We start from the raw sequence: 16,356 nt of genomic DNA, 5'->3' as shown, positions 1-16,356 counted from the left end.
GTGCAGTAAAGTAAACATGCATTTGCCAAAAGAGATGAGAGACTCTGGCAGAAATATTTACACTTTACTTCACTAAAGGGCCAAGGCGGTAGAGCTGCACTGTGCACGCCGTTTTTTCCTCATCAGTGAGTGGTGGGAATTAGTAAACACAGAGAAGGAATAATAAATACTTCATCAAGGTCCCACATAATAGAGATTGCCATATAATACGATGTAAATATGTTGCTCATTATTCACTTAAAAAGTTGCATCAGTAATATTTAAAGACATTATAATATAAAAGGGGAAAAAAACATTCAATTAAATCAAGTAGGCCTATAATGAGACACACTCACGTGTTGCTGTGTTTGGCTTACATCACAATAGACTACTTGAGCACAATTAGAAACTGTCTCCCACCCCAGTAGACTCTCATATCTGTACCTAAAGGAATGCATAGCCCTGCAAGCCAAGAGTACATTGAGTTCAACAGCTTGGACTGCCACTAAAGAACAAGACTGCCAAATTTGGAAGTAGCGCAATTAAGCGCTCAATGTCACCGTGGGCAGTGAGCAATTCTCCAGAGGCGAAAAATGCCTTTTCAGAGGGAAGCCCTGAGACAAATGAAGCCTGCCTCAGCTGCTGCTGGGTAAACTGATCCCTCCAATGCCACGGCAGGGCACTGGACAGGGAGGGAGAGATGGAGAAAGAGGGAGAGAGAATTGAGAGACCAAGTAAAAGTGGGGGGGGCTGCTTCCCCTGCAGGCATGTCACCTCAGCTGTTGACCAAAGATGACGGTAGTTAAAAATGAAAGGAGAGTCAAGAAACAAAGGCATAAGTGGAAAAAATAACAGTGGGAGAAAGTGAGACTTTGAGGCCGAGAGTAAACGAGAGACAGTAAGGGTAAGGGAGACTTTTGAGGTAATGGAACTAGAACAAAAGGTGTAAAAGGGAACGAAGCGGAGCCCGGCGGTGTGAGTGACAGGCGAGGGGGACCCCCTACTCAGAGGGTAAGTGGGCACCCATGGAGGGCTAGGGCACAGGAAGGCCAGACATGACCTCTGTCCCCCTGCAGACGTCTGGCTCAGTCAAAAGACCAGGAGGCAGCGTGTTGAGCCTGTCTGGAAAGTCACCGTGTACGATTGCTGAACACATTAGCTGCAGCCCGCCACCACCTCCAGCTATTAGGAAACAGCACCTCTGCAGACGCTCGGCGTAGCTCTCTTTGTACAAACAAACTATCCATAACTCACAGATAATAGAAAGAAGCGATACAATATCTGATATTGACAATGTTAGTTATATGTAACCTGTGATAGGAAATAAGTGCAGCCTAAGAGGAAAAAACTAATATATATTTTTGTAAGTGGATCATTCCAGGTTACGGCAGCAGGCTTTATTTTTAAATGGATAATGTTTCCCGAGATCTGTTTAAACAGATTCAGCGCAATCTTTAAAATAGTTTGAAATGTACAGAGAAAAAAACAACACATTATTCAATTTAAAATGTGTTTTGGGCAAAAGAATAACCTCATCCTGTTGCCTCCTCTTGTCATTTTATGTTTTCTGTTTGACATCCATTAGACTAAACAAAAAAAATTTTCCTTCACAAATTTTTTTAAGCAATTTTTCAGCTGCAGTTTTTAACATGTAGGGGAAAAAAATGTTGGCAGGAGACTACTGTGCTAGCCTGCAAGTGCCTGATCTTTAAAACCAAACATTTTTAAAACTGGTCAATTTCACACAGTTTCGTCAGATTAATGGGAGCATGCAGACCATTGCTGGATAAACACGCTCTCTGTTATTGTTGTTTTTCCTCTGCAGGTTGCTGGCGAACTCATGCTGACATCAAAGCAGCAGGCCTGGAGATTGGAGGCCAGGCAGGGGAGGGCGAACGCCTACGGAGTGAGAAAACAAATGAAGGAAACCCAATAGCTCCTTATCTCAGACTGACCCCCTACTCCTCTAAATCACTCTCACACACACATACAAACAGAGACACACACTGGGCCTGACAAGTAGAAGCCCTGTAGCCCATGTCAGGGTCCGAAGAGTACCATCTACCCAATTCTTATAAAAACAAAACAGACGACACATTTTGCCATATAAACCTCTAGAAACCTAATAGAAAACCTTTTTAAAACAGGCAGTCATTATGGGATACACCCTGGATATGAGGGCTTTCAGACTGTTTATGCAGAGCAATACTAAAATTAAATTAAATTAAATAAAAACACACAGTTGGCACAAAGCACTCTCCTTTGCTCTTGAAACAGTGACTCTCCTAACTTATCTTTTATATATTAGAGCTGAACAATTAATCCATTACAAATTATCTGATGCAATGCAAATGAGAATCACAAAGAATACAATTTCTATAATACAATTTATGCAGACCAGTCTGACTATTACACCATTTAACTGCAGAATGTGTAATAAAATCATGTAAAATCATTGAAATATAGAGAATATTCTGATAGAATCCCACGAGGTAATGCTCAATCTCATCTAATACCGATTCCTGACATAAAACTGCAACATCTATTATAAAAGCTGCGGGTAAATATTTTCAAACCTAATTGTTAAACCTAAAATCAACCAACCAACCTAATCCCTCCGCTGCTGTTGTGCTTCTTTTTCACTTCTGTTCATCTTTAATCTTCTTTATCTGTAATCTAGCTTGTCAATCCTTATCCCTCCACTTATTGCAGAGCTTCTCATCCCATCCATAACCAGTGGGTCTGAAGCTTGTTTTAACAGTGATGACCCTGGCTCTCTTTTGAATGGTTTCCAGCTGGCAACCAGAGGAATCATTAGAGATGAAAAGTGGCTCACTGTTTCAAACATACTGTCACAGTTTGGGATTGTTCCAGTAATGTCAAAAGGTATGTGGCCACTTCTTTTACACTTAAGCTGCTTGAACCATTGATGACAACCGCACTGAAATTTTAGCTGAGGAGAACCGAGCTCATCACAGTTGACTCAGATTTCCTTCTCTTTAACATCACTTGGCTTCGAACACATCCGTCAGCTCAGCTAGAAATTAGCCACTAATGGCTTTTTAATGAAACTGTAACAAATGTGGAAAGCTATTTTACCATGATTAAAGACAGGGGTTCGTTTTCGCCTCAAATAGAGGCAGACTACATAAGGCTACTGCTAGCTAGAGCGGAAAGGCCAGAATTTCACTCAATCCCCCTCCCCGTTTGAAACACTTAAAAATGAAATGACAGTTCTTAAAATTGCAATAACGCTCTATAATTTGTGCGCCGACGACAACGCGCCTCGTCAAATTTTAAATACTCGCAAACTACAGCGCACACAAAAGCATAAGCACATTCTCACACACACAGTCTAAATATAAAGAGCCATTCTCCTAAAAAACACTGTACGGCTGTGCAGCTGGAATCCATGGCAGATCGGAGGGATTAGCCCAGATGACTATCTCATTTTGAGTTATTATCTTAATGAAAACAGCTCATTAAAGCCAAACCTTCCTCACTTTCTCCCTCCTTTTATTCGTCTATGTCTCTATGAAAGAAATGCATTAAGCAAAAATTACTGTATATATCAATTAGACATTTGTTTGTCTGAGCGCAACAGAACTACGGCATCGAACAGAGATGAAATGCTAGAAAATTTTCTAAAAAAACAGTAGACAATTTTAAGCGCAACAATTAAATTATTAATGCATAAATCAAATGTTTTCCAGGTAAAGAGACTTAAATATAGAAATATAAATAGGTTAAGTCAACGACAGCCTACTATCAATGCACAAATGCATTAAAAAAAACAATAATAATAATAATAAAAGAACCTAACAAAGACAGGCCTTTCCTGTTTGGTGGTAGTATATAGTTATATAGTATATAGTTAGCAGAACAACAAAATAAAATATAAAGAGTTGTGGCATTGTTGGAAATTTTTAAAACATTTTTACACCGTTAGCATGAAAGCACCGGGCTAATTTGACAAGCAAAGACCTTCTTTCTTTCTGAAGCCCAAAAGCATGCTCATTCAAGCGTGAAGGGAGCAGGAACAAAAGAAAATTTGCCAAAACATCTGCCAAAAGCAGAATGTATAATTACAAAACTATTTCATTCCACAGTTGGAAGAATCACAACGTTACTGGTGATGTCATGCTGGAGGGTCTCTGCCAAAAGTGCCTCCACTGTACCCAAGTCAAACTGCTTATGTCTAATGTCAGCCTCCGACATGCCCAGAATAACAAGATAAACAGGGATCCCAGTTACAAAGCAGACCACAGGGAGAAACACGTGGGCTTCTGACATTTCGCTGTTTCGAGTGGACGTCACGACTCGCTGTTGTGCTCGTGTGACGCTCACCTGAGAGGTCGCAGCTTGAGGTAGTTTATCCAGATGTTTTCTGCCTTACACCATCTCAGTAACATGAAAGGATGAGTCCCATTAGAGTTTATTAAATGAGACACATTTGAGATTTATTCTCTGGTCTGGACCTTGTATTTTAGATCATTGGTTTAAAGCTACTTGGTTTAATCTTACAAGTAAACCTCAAGTAATACCAGAAGAAAACCAATCTTACGCTTATGGTAAAGAAGTTGATGTGCTGTATAATGCTCCATTAATCAAATAAATCTCAAAGCCACAATTCATGTATGAAATAGTTTTCTTCTTTTTCTTTTTTTTGTTGCCGTTTTGCTGGTTTTTCCCCTCAGAATAGTAAACAAGTAGCAATGAGACATTTCAAAGTAGAAGGAATTGAGTACTTAGGCAGTTTTTCTTGGTTGATTTAAAGCCAAAAACAAAGGAATTCAGACATGCTAGTGACTAGTCCTGGTGTAGGTGCTATGATGAAATTTAGAACTTGGCTGAATCACCCAGACCACTGCAGTTTCCATGGAAGGACATTACATTTTGTTCTGTGACCTAATGTTTGCATACCTTGTTTCTGAAGGAGACCAATACCACTTCAGTTTAGCTGAGAACTCAAGTGTAGAAGGAAAACACAAAGGAAAACACAAAGGAAAAAAATAAGACTAATGACAATGTAAGGTATGTGAAAACATAAACGCTGAGAGGGGGGAAAATCTAAGGAGGAGAAGACATCGCGAGAGAATTGAAAAGAGGGAGAAATTGTTCCTGATTTAGATCTGAGAGGTTCTGGTCCTTCAGATGTCTCCATCAGCTAACCACAAGCCCAGGCTGAGCATGTGAGGCATGCTGCTTACGCTGGCACGGCTACCCCCTAATGCTAATAACTGCAATGTGTTAGCTACAATAAAACACTCCACACAGACCCCTGACATACGCAGACTCACACAGTCATGTGCAAAAAAACCATCTTTGAGTCAATTACAACACATGAGGGGGAATTCCCAGACACAGAGGTTGCTTTAATTCTAAACTGATAATTCCTTATCCAAATAATTAACGGGACCCTATTATTTGCCAATTATTTATTGTGTAGTTAATCAGCTCGAGCAAACTGTGGTTACTTTTCCTCCTGATGCGAAAGTAATTGTCCTTTTGTAAATAGTGAGGAAAAAGAGCAACCTAGTAATGTATCTTTTTACTTTGGTGAATTGCTGACAACTAGTGGTCAGGACCTGATTTTAACATTAACTTTCATCTGTCAAAAAAGAAACAAAAGAGCTTTTTTGCATTATTTTCATCCACCATACCAAGCATATTATACAAGACGTAAGCACACACTGAACAATGTGAGCACCAGCCTCCAAAAGCGTTGCAGGCCGCGGCTGAGGCTACTCTGACAACTTAACTGCAAATGCGAGGTGCAGCTGGAAGGCACAAACTCCACAGGCCTAAGTGTTCTTGGAGACTATCAATGTTCTAGATAGAGTAAATCAAACTGAGAGAAACGGGAGAGGGCTTTCTGTCAGTGTTGAGAAATACCAAAGCCATATTGCAGGAGGTTGGCAAGAGGAATGCGGCAGGCAGGCATTACGTTTACGTAGCTTTTATGAAGCGGCTTCCAAAGCAACTGAAGTACTGTCAATGTTCATCAGAATACCAGAGAGAAGGAAAACTGTCAACCTCACCTACGCAAAACAAATCCTTCCAAATTCATTAATACACATATCTTAATATTAATATTTGTTTTAATTAATTAGAATTACGCTTAATTTCATTCTTCAAGGAAAATCAAATTCAGAAACTCACACGCAAAGCAAAACGTGCTCATCCTGAAACTAATTAGCTGCATATATCCCCCTTATGAATCAAAGCGCACAGAGAAGACGTCTCAGACAGATCAAATCCACTGTTTATTTATAAGCAGCATGTAATTGAGTATTAGTCATTTCTAGCAAATAGCTTTCTACTGAGCAGCGAGTCCACCGGTTAAAACATCCTGCCTGGCGTTATCGTTCGTATAATAAGCGTCGAATTATTCATAGGTCAAAGGGAATGAGGGTGAAATGAGCACACGCACACTCACCCTCAGACATAAAACACAGACCACCCACGGTTTGTGTAACGCGGAATCATACGCAAAGAGGCACCCGTCTTACTCCTTTTTGTGACTTTCAGTCTCACAAAAAGTCTCTGACGGGTGAGTCAATGTGACTGAAATAAATACAGAAGCACATCATGAAAAGCGACCCAAAACTACTGACCTTAGTCTGCGCAGAATCGGAGAGACTAATTAAAGCTCGTGTGTAACTGACACAAGCATCTTAAAAGCAACATGTAGAGATAAAAGTCTTCCCTAAATTAATGCTGGAATTCCTTAGTGTCTGTTTATGGCTCATGAAACAAACTGCGGTCTATGCTGCTGAATAACTTTAGCCTTAATTGTAAGGTAATCGTTTCCCAAACTGCAATATAACCAGGAGCACCCATCAAGTAATAAGTTCCATTGGGGGATTGCTCTAGTCCGGATGGCCTGGGAGCAGGGATTAAAACGCGGGGCGGCAGCATCCTGCCCGGTGTATTGATCACCACTTGACTCACTGGGTGCAGGAAGCCACTGGGTTTAATTTTTCCCCCAGCTGCTTTCCTGTGTCTGAGGCCTGTCTGAAGGAACTGAAGTAATCTCATCCTCAACAGGAACACAAACCCACGCCAACTCTCAAAAACAAAGCAAGTTTAATACTTCAGGTTGTGCCGTGGCGAACATGTGGCTGGTCTTTCGCTGGAATTCCATCCAGGTTACTTGTGGACACAGCACATGACATGACTGTAACGCCGAAGCTTTAAACAATCTTGTCACTAAGTGGATGACTCCAATATACATGCATGTGAGTGTAAGACAAATTGTTAATATTACACTTCACAATTTTAGTTTGTTTCAATCCAAGGGACAAGAAAGGGTCAACAAAGTACAGATTAGGTCATTGGGTCATTAATCATATAATGGATGTGAGGTTTTAGGAGAGATTCACATAACAACACATGCAGTCAAAAGACTTTATCTTCACGGCCATTTGCACAATTTATATGACAAAATCACTAAAACAAATATACAATGACCTGCACAAGACTTTTTTCTAACCACTCCCAATCACATAACACTTGGCTAGCATGCTCTGGCTTCCAACCTGCCTGAAACAAAGTCCACAGTGTGCCAACATTACTCCATCTTTTTATTATTTACAGTCAGGGATGGGTTTGGTTACTGCTGCAGGGGGTTGGATTCGAGGCAAATAAGATTCTCCAAAGCTCCATGTCTTTGTCCTCCGTTTCCTCAGTTTGGAAGGCAAGGCCCCACTGAGATGATGATCAGATGGATTTATGGTGCAATCTCTGAAAGCCATTTGCTCCTGCAAGCCAGAGAATCAAAGGCAAGATTTCCGGATGGCAGTGAGTCAGAGATTATCCAGTTTGTGCCATCTGATTGCAAACTTCCACAGGCTGTTTTAACTTTACTTCTGTAATCTTTCCTTTGTGTTTTCCTACTTGTAAAAGATAAGCTGAATGGGCATGAATACGCTAGGGCTCATTCTGTCGGGGGAGAGTTTGTACTAAGGACACAGAAAGTGAAGATGTATTTAACAGCATGTTCAAGGTTTCACTGATACAACTCTTAGAATACAAATCAGCAGATTCTGCTGCTGTAAGTCATGGTTAATTGTGATGTAGAGACTCTGCAGATCAGACTGGTCCCTGCACTTCACCAACACCCTATCAGTGGGCTGTGGTTTGTTAATCCTCAAACCACTAGCAGTTGGTTCTACCTTCCCACTGCTGACCTAGAGTAGCCCACAAGCCTCACTATTTCAGAGATGCTCAGACCCAGTCAACAGCTAGGCTCATGCCAAAGGTGTAGGCCTTTTTACACGTGTCCGATTCTCCTGCATTTAACAATACAATAAACTGCCGTTAATGGCCCAATATTTTCTAAACCTTGACACGTTGTTGTGAGATAAAGAACTTTATTTGCGTCATCTGTAAAGTGGCCATAACGATTTGGCTCGTGACTGCACCACAGTCTATAAATGAGAGATACATATCTCAGTTCAAACCAGAAAATAAAACATCTCGCAGCAGACCACTGTGCATTTGACCTGTGGGAGGCAACGCCACACATTTAGAACGGCATACTCAAGATTCAAGCACTGTGGCAACGGATTTCTGTTTAACCAAAAGTAAAAGTAGTATGCCTTTGTCTAGTAGGTGGTAGATTGAGCAATGGAATAACAACTTTGGGTTTTTAAGAAGTCCTGAAGAAGGGGTTTCCTAATTCACATGTACTACCCATTATTTAGGAGCAATGAGGTTTGGTGGTGTAAAAACCCTAAAAATAGTTTGGAAGGAATCTAGCTGAAGAAAGGGCCTTGTTGGACCATATGCCAAACCAACAAGTCTCAAAGGCACCTCCCCAAATCATCTTGAGGCAATGCATCAATCAGAACCTCCACATCAGTGGCAAATGCACTCAACGGCTATAAAACTCCCAGATCAAGCAGTGCGCTGAGCCAAAACCAGAAAGGCTCTCCTCAGCAAACCCAAATCCTTATCTTTGTCTCGTAAAAAATACAGAGTGTCTGAGAGTGTTATGATCCACTGTAACTGCTGTCCAGGCAGTTCCTCTCCGTCTTTACTGATCACACCTCATCCTCAGCATCTGGAGAAATTTACCAAGTTGTCAAAAGGAAAATAAATGTGCCTGTAATATTGCAATATTACATCAATGTTTGCTCTTAGCTCTTTCATGAAGGAGAGTCATTTTGCCAATTTCTGCTTGATCTTTCTCGATTGCTTTTTTATTTAGAATGGGAACAGAGCTCGGTTGAGTCTGATTTCACATGGAGCAGTCCACCCTAATAATTCAAATAAAACTTGAAGTGCAAGGATTAAAGTTTTTAGACTTAAACTAAAATAAACACACGGTGTCACGTTTGTGTTCAACAAATCAAACTCTTCAAAAGATTGCACTGACTTGAAGTGAAACTAAAAATTACAGAAAAAAACACAATAATACACAGCAAATCTTTTTTGTTTGTAAATAGTCTCCAGTTTGTAAAATTAATGTCCAAAACAAGTTGACAGCATTTTTTCTGTTACCATACGTTTTGCAGTACAAGTCCTCATTACAGCTTATTTTAAGCAATTACACTGTCAGCAGGAGCTGTAATCTCCAACTGCTGCTAAACGCCCAAATTTCCACATTTGCTGGAAACTATAATTGTGAGCTGCTCTTGGTGCTTTGCAGATGGGCCCTATTGAGCAATCTGAATATCCCTAATATTACCCAGTTCCTCTCGAGGGGAAACACGAACATTAAAAAGGTCCAAATAATTCCGGTCAAATTACACAGCCCTTAATGAACTTCAAAAGATGTGCGGATGTTTTTACAGGCTGGCGCTCAGGCTTTAACAGTAATTATGAAAACAAACCATATTAATGATATCATTTATCATTTCCACACTTTGACTGCAGAAAACCTACAACAGAACGTCTGTCTCTACTAGACAAAAAAGACTAGTAATCTACTAAATTTATAGTGCTAGATTTTCCATACAAAGATCTTTTTTTTTTCACCCCAATTATACAAGAGCTTTGGGAAAAACTATCATGGACCAGGTGTTGCATGCACCTACACCTAACACCCCGCATCCCTGCTAGAATCTGATTAACGCAACCGTGGACTAAAACACTTCTTTTTCAGAAATCAAGACATTTTTCTCAGGGCAAAGTCAAACAACCACCTAAGTTGCAATATGTTCAGAGAAAGTGTACTCCAAATTAAATAACAATACGAAGAAAAAATAAATAATAAAAATAAATACATAAATAATAACAACAACAACGACAATAAATATAATAATGGAATACAAAGAAACCAAATTGCAGCGCACAAAGGAAGCTGGCTTAATTTCCTTGGCTTCACAACACAATAGCCGGCCTCCCGCCTCTTACTAAAACAGAGAAGTGTAGTGGCTCATTTAAATTCCACATGCTAGAAGGAGTTCTGCTGTAAATCTGGCTTTTCTCCAAATTATGTCTCTTGGGTGTACATAGCACTGAAAAATTTGTCCAAATGTCATTTGCAATTCTGCAAAATCTTTTCTTCACTCGAAGGCTTTTAGAAAACATCTGTAACAAATAGTTGTTTTGAGACGACATGCATTACACCACTACCGGTTACTGATACATGACCTTAAGCTGTGTACGAGGCCCGAAAAGCAAGTTTAAATTTCCACTGAACTAGAAACCTGATCGCTTGAGCAGTAGCCACCTGCATAGTATGATATTTACCATTAGTTCTGGGCAGCTCAAGCTCATGTGTTACAAATCTTTTTGCCGCAGTCTATATAATTAGCTGTAATTGACTTCCCTTGAAATGTGTTTCTTCTGGGACATCTGGCCTTGAAATTTCAGCCTTCCCATAAAGGGCCAGCACTGTGCTCCACACTTTCAGTTTTGCAAACTGCATGGGTGGCAAACGCAGAACCAGGCTCTTCAGCAAAAATAAATCTAAGAAAAATGCCTTTCGTATACCGCAGCCCAAAAATGAAAATATTTGTAACTTAACTAAATACAATAATATAAATATTTCTCTCGAGAGAACAGTTTTCAGATTTTTAAGCGTGGTGATACAAGGCAGAGCACAAAGTGACATTTCCTACTGACATTATCTGATATTGTTCTACCGATGCCAAGGACACATCTAAAATATTGTACAGGGCGCTTTTATGTAACGCAAATTTGACAGAGATGTGAAATTCTTCTTCATGGGACAAAAACATGACAGGCTAAAGAATGAGACGAACAATTAGAAAATAGCACTTGTCAAACTGAGTAAAGTCAAATCCCAGTTTTGAGTTCCTTGAATATTTCTGGGCAGCGGTCAATGAAGATGTCTTTCATTTAGAGTTGAGTCAAAGTGCTGTGCTCTCCTCATACTGGCAAAGGAGAAACAACCGTTTCTAAACGACCAAAAGATGGAAGGAAAACGATATGCTGGAAACCATCTGTTAAAAAATAGCAAAGGCAGATGTATGTCTTTATACATTTAAAGAGCACTTGCAAATACTTAATTCTGGTAACTTGGATGACAAAACTCTCTAATCCCAAAGAAATATGCTCCTTATTGAAGTCGCCCATTACAACACTCACCAATGTGTTTTTCTTCTTGTGTAAACTTTCGACAATCCAAACCAGTTTTAAAAGGCGCACACTGATTGTCTTGCCCAGATGAGGAGGCAGCTTTCTCCTATTAACATTTTAAGTCCTGCATATGAAGTGACCCTTCACACCATTGGCAAATTGGAATAAAACGCCCAGCACGATCTTCCAAATGTATTTGTATTTCTTCAAACAACACATAAGAATCCAGTTTGTACTGTACCTTCATGTGGTTTTAGGAAAGAAAAACAAAAAGAAGTCATAATTTAATGACGCCACAGCAACTGACTGTCACATCAAGAAGCTTGGTGGATTTAAAAGTTTTCAAATAAAAACTTTTAGCATTTGTTTATTTATTTATTTATTTATTCATTTAAAAAAAAAAAAGGGGGCCATTGCGAAACTCCTTGGAAACACAGAGCGAAAAAGAAACAATGAGAAAGTTTAACTTTGGCATGAAGAGCACTTTCACATAAATAACAAGAAAATCTGGCCAGCTCTGTTCTGGCCCTGTAGTAGGATCAAGAATAACATGTTTCTCATACCAGTAAAGAACTAACCTGGGCTCCGTCTCTGAGCTTGAGGATGCACTCCATGGTGTTGATGGTGATGACTACGGGCTCCGATCCCAGCTTGGTCCAGGGCACGTGGATACGAAGCTCATGGATATGACCGCTCATGAACGTAAAGGGCAGCTTCAACTCCTACGCACAGGGAAAGACATTAGAAGATGAGAAACATATAGCTGATTCTTGATTTAAAATAATCTGTACTTGAGAATTACATCTGCAGTGCAGACAGTGTTGCAAGGACATGTGGCAAAACGACTGCAGAGACGTCAAGAACATTTGGATTCGTCATCCATCCATGTTTGAAACAGTACTTTGAAACTAATATTTGAAGACGAGTGGATAGTAAAAACAACAGCTACAGATTACACGCTGGTCCCACTTTTAAGAAAATCAGTCTCAGAAGCAGCCAAATCACTGTTCTGCATCTTGAACTACTCTGTGTGAGAACGAGTCCCATGAAACCAGACAGCCTACACAGAGGCTTCACATGCCTTCTCTGGAAGTCTAAGCCAAAATATTAATAACCAAACATATTTCTGAGGAAAGACTGTCATGGACTTCTCTGCTCAATATCCCCATGATGTTTCACTAAAAATTAACCAGATGATCTCTGCCTGCACATTTTTAACAAGTTCTTATAAAGCTGATATGGAATAAAACAAAGGTAAAACCAGGGCAGTTTCCAACATTTTGACACTGCATTACACACAAATCTCTATTCTAAACATAATTCCCATTGTCAGTTGCCTTAAAGCTGCTTCCAATAAGCACTTCAATCACAGTCTCTGTTAGGTTAGGTAGTGTTTTGGTCTGCTCTTCAGAAACAGTCAGAAACCACTCAAAAGAAAAGAAAATCCTTTTAATTGACGGCAGATTGATCTAATCCAGACATTACAAGTTTAAAAAAAGAACATGGTGTCAAAATAACACTGGAGAGCAAAATATGAGAGTAAATCTATCAGGCACCTTCCAAAATCACAATAAAGATGTCTGGCTGAATGGTAGTGCTGCATGATTTTTGATTTTAGTCACGCACACTGTGGCCAAAATGTGGACTAAATGGAAATATAATATTAGCTAGTGGGGCAGACATTCACTTTAATGCAAGACTTGACTCAGTTTTGTGTTGTAACAACTTAGAATTGTGAAAACATGATGCAGTATAGCACTGGCACTCCTCAATGGGGAGGCTTAGGCTCGGGTCATAAAGCGGTTTGTCCTCAAATGCAGGTTGGTGATTTAATTACGCTTCACATCCACAATTCCTCTAAGGCAAAACACTGATTTCCACATTACTCTGATCCAGGATATAAGAAGAACACTTTTTTATCAGAGTATATCATCAAGTCAATTAAACTTCTGGTATATTGATATGCTCAATTAAGTCCAACCTCCAGGATGACACATCAATAGATGCCATTGCTAGAAGGTCTGTTGTGTCTACAACATGAAAACATAAAGGAGATTCCAGGAGATGGGTAGTTACTGTATGAGACCTGGACAGGGCTGAAGAAGGTCCTGAACCCATCAGCGAGATCAGTATCATCTCCTTTGTACAAGGAGGAACAAGTAGAGAACTGTCAGAGCCCTGCAAAATGACCTCCAGCAAGCCACTAGTGTAGCTGCCTATGAGCAAACAATCAGAAACAGACTTCATGAGGGTGGACAGAGAATCAGATGTCCTCTAGAGGGCCGTGTGCTCACTGCAGAGCTCTGTTGGCATTTCCCACAGAACACCAGAACTGAATATAAGCCTGTGCTTTTCACAGACGAGGCAGTGGGTCAGTGATGGTCTATGGAGGCATATCCACGGAGGGATAATCAGACATCTACAAGCTAGACAATGGCACCCTGACTACCAGTTATAAGGGTATATTAGGTATAAGGGTGAAATCCTTGAACCCACTGTCTGACCCTACGCTGGGTTCCTCCTGGTGCATGACAATACTCGGCCTGATGTGGCAAGAGTATGCAGACGCTTCCTGGAGGATAAAGGAATTGATACCATTGAGTGGACCCCACATTTGCCTGATCTAAATTTAATAGAACGCCTCTGGGATATACTACGTTTTGGTGCATTCCACGCAACCAGGTTGCACCTCAGACCGTCCGAGAGCTCGGTGATGCCCTGGTCCAGATCTGGGAGGAGATACTCCAGGACACCGTCCGTCGTGCCATTAGGAACCCAAACGACTATGCTTGACATAGTTGTGGTGCATGGAATCCTTTAATTCCTAATACAGTGTCTAATCCATATCGCTGGTGTGTTGTCAAAGTGTTCCTTTAATTTTACTGAGCAGTGTATATCCAGAGACACATAAACTGTGCATATACTGATAGCAAAAACTTGTGCCGCTGAAGGAAAATGGATTCACAACCATGCATGTGAAAATGAATATATGTTCTCTCTAATATTAGAACCTTTTTCCACACAGAATAACCACACTACCTGTTTAGTGAAAGAGATTAAAGTATAAAATATGTCTGTTACGACAGTCTTGTCTTGGTCTTGCAAAACTAAGCTCAACAAAGCAGAAGTCATATTAAGCACACGGTACCTGCTCGAGTACATCCAGCTTCAGGTCCAACTTGCTGAGCACCACATCCCCTCCCCAAAGAGAGAGCTGCAGGTCAGAGGGCTTCAGATTCTTGATGTACTTGTTCACATAGCTCATCAAGAGCGGTGTGACATAAGACTCCAACATCTTCTAGCTGTCTGGAACACAAAGAAACACTGGTTATATGTACGTTAAAGTCTTATATCTTAGTCATATCCTATAAATACGGGTAATTCTGAAGTAGGGGCAGAGAAGCAGCAACAGTGGGAGGCTTCTCTCACTACGCTGCAAGACTAAGAGTTCTTTTTGTCCCAACAGCCATCAAACTGTACAACACCACTGTTTAAATGTTACCTTTTAAAAATGCCTCAATAGTTGTACATAGTTTGGAACCACCACTACTTTTGCACCGATATGTTTTCATGCTTCCTGCTCTTTTATTTCACACTGACTTTTGCACAGCCATATTGTTTTTCTTTCATTTATTTTGTTGTCGCTCTTTTTGCAAAGATATGCATCGTGCTGATTCATTCTTATATATATATATATATATTACCAGTCTTCGATTTGCACTGATCTCACTGCTGCTATTACTTGTTGTGTTGATGTCTGTGTATGTTTGTGTACAAACATACACATGATACTCGAATTTCCGCCCTGAGGATGAATAAAGTAATTTCTATCTATCTATATTTTGATGTATCATGGCACAGACACACAGGTGTGACAGCTGACATCGATGATGGCTACGTTTAGTTCAGGTGTGCCCCGTTTTAAGGCAGCCTAACAGTGCATGTCAACTCACTGGAGTGGTTTATTTAAACACTTAATGAATGGAGTGATAATAAAGATATCAGAAACTGTCAAGATGTCTGTCGGGCTCTATTAATATGGGCTTCAAGTCTGCCTCTAATCTCCAAACATATGTCGTTACACCAACCGTGCACATGCTAAAGTCAATATTAAAGTGTATTTGCAAACTGATGATATAAGATAAAGACGAGCCGAGACAGACCAACCCATGTCTGGGAAGTAAAAAAAACAAAACAGGAAAATAACTATGTTCTCTTGGGTTTAATGACAGGCTTAATAAAGCGTTTTTATATAAATTTATCATTTCAAGAGGTCTACTTTTTTGACCTACCGTTCATATAAATACAGCGGAATGTGTGAAATAGCCTCCTTGCTAATGTGGGTTCACTTTTTAGGATGCAACTGAGGGGGCACGCCAGCAGTGAGTAGCCACAACATTTACAAATTTACAGCGGTGTAACTGGACGTAACTTTAATTATGAACACACGACGTGTAACTTAGGACAGTGTGTAGTTAAATTGAACTTAATATGGATGGACTGGTTAGTAAAAGGCTCGCAGTGCTCTCCTGTCACTTCAGGTTTTGACACACAACACAGCAGCATAGCAAAGCTAAGCTAAGCTACGTGGTCAGAAGAAGTAGCTCTAACTCGGTCTCGCCTGGCTAAACGTAGCATTCACGAGTAAAACAGAAACACAACTCCTTACTTGTCTCCAGCTTGCTTTCCGCAGCTATTTGTTGAAACTGGCGTTTAATATAACATGTCCATCCAGTTTACGGACGTTAGCCACATCGCTCCACGGCGCTAGCTCAAACGTCATCAGTAAACACCAACGCGGCTTCCGTAGTGCCTGGTGCTGCC

General features: G+C 40.3%; 1 protein-coding gene across 5 annotated transcripts in view; it reads right to left on the bottom strand.

The window, feature by feature from the left end:
- Positions 1-16,356, bottom strand: part of LOC125016930 (vacuolar protein sorting-associated protein 13B-like) — a 302,660-nt gene extending 286,304 nt beyond the window's left edge. For 4 of the 5 annotated variants that reach the window (XM_047599702.1, XM_047599699.1, XM_047599703.1 and 1 more), the window contains exons 1-3: positions 16,202-16,356; positions 14,681-14,838; positions 12,111-12,254 (exon numbers count right to left, since the gene is read on the bottom strand). In XM_047599702.1, coding sequence (XP_047455658.1) covers positions 12,111-12,254; positions 14,681-14,827 — 291 coding nt within the window. In that variant the 5' untranslated portion in view covers positions 14,828-14,838; positions 16,202-16,356. The remainder of the gene's footprint in view (positions 1-12,110; positions 12,255-14,680; positions 14,839-16,201) is intronic. The other variant, XM_047599700.1, reaches the window with a different exon arrangement.

Source organism: Mugil cephalus, chromosome 11 (genome assembly GCF_022458985.1).
Source record: "Mugil cephalus isolate CIBA_MC_2020 chromosome 11, CIBA_Mcephalus_1.1, whole genome shotgun sequence".
Lineage (NCBI taxonomy): Eukaryota > Metazoa > Chordata > Actinopteri > Mugiliformes > Mugilidae > Mugil > Mugil cephalus.
This window is presented reverse-complemented; position numbering and strand designations above follow the sequence as displayed.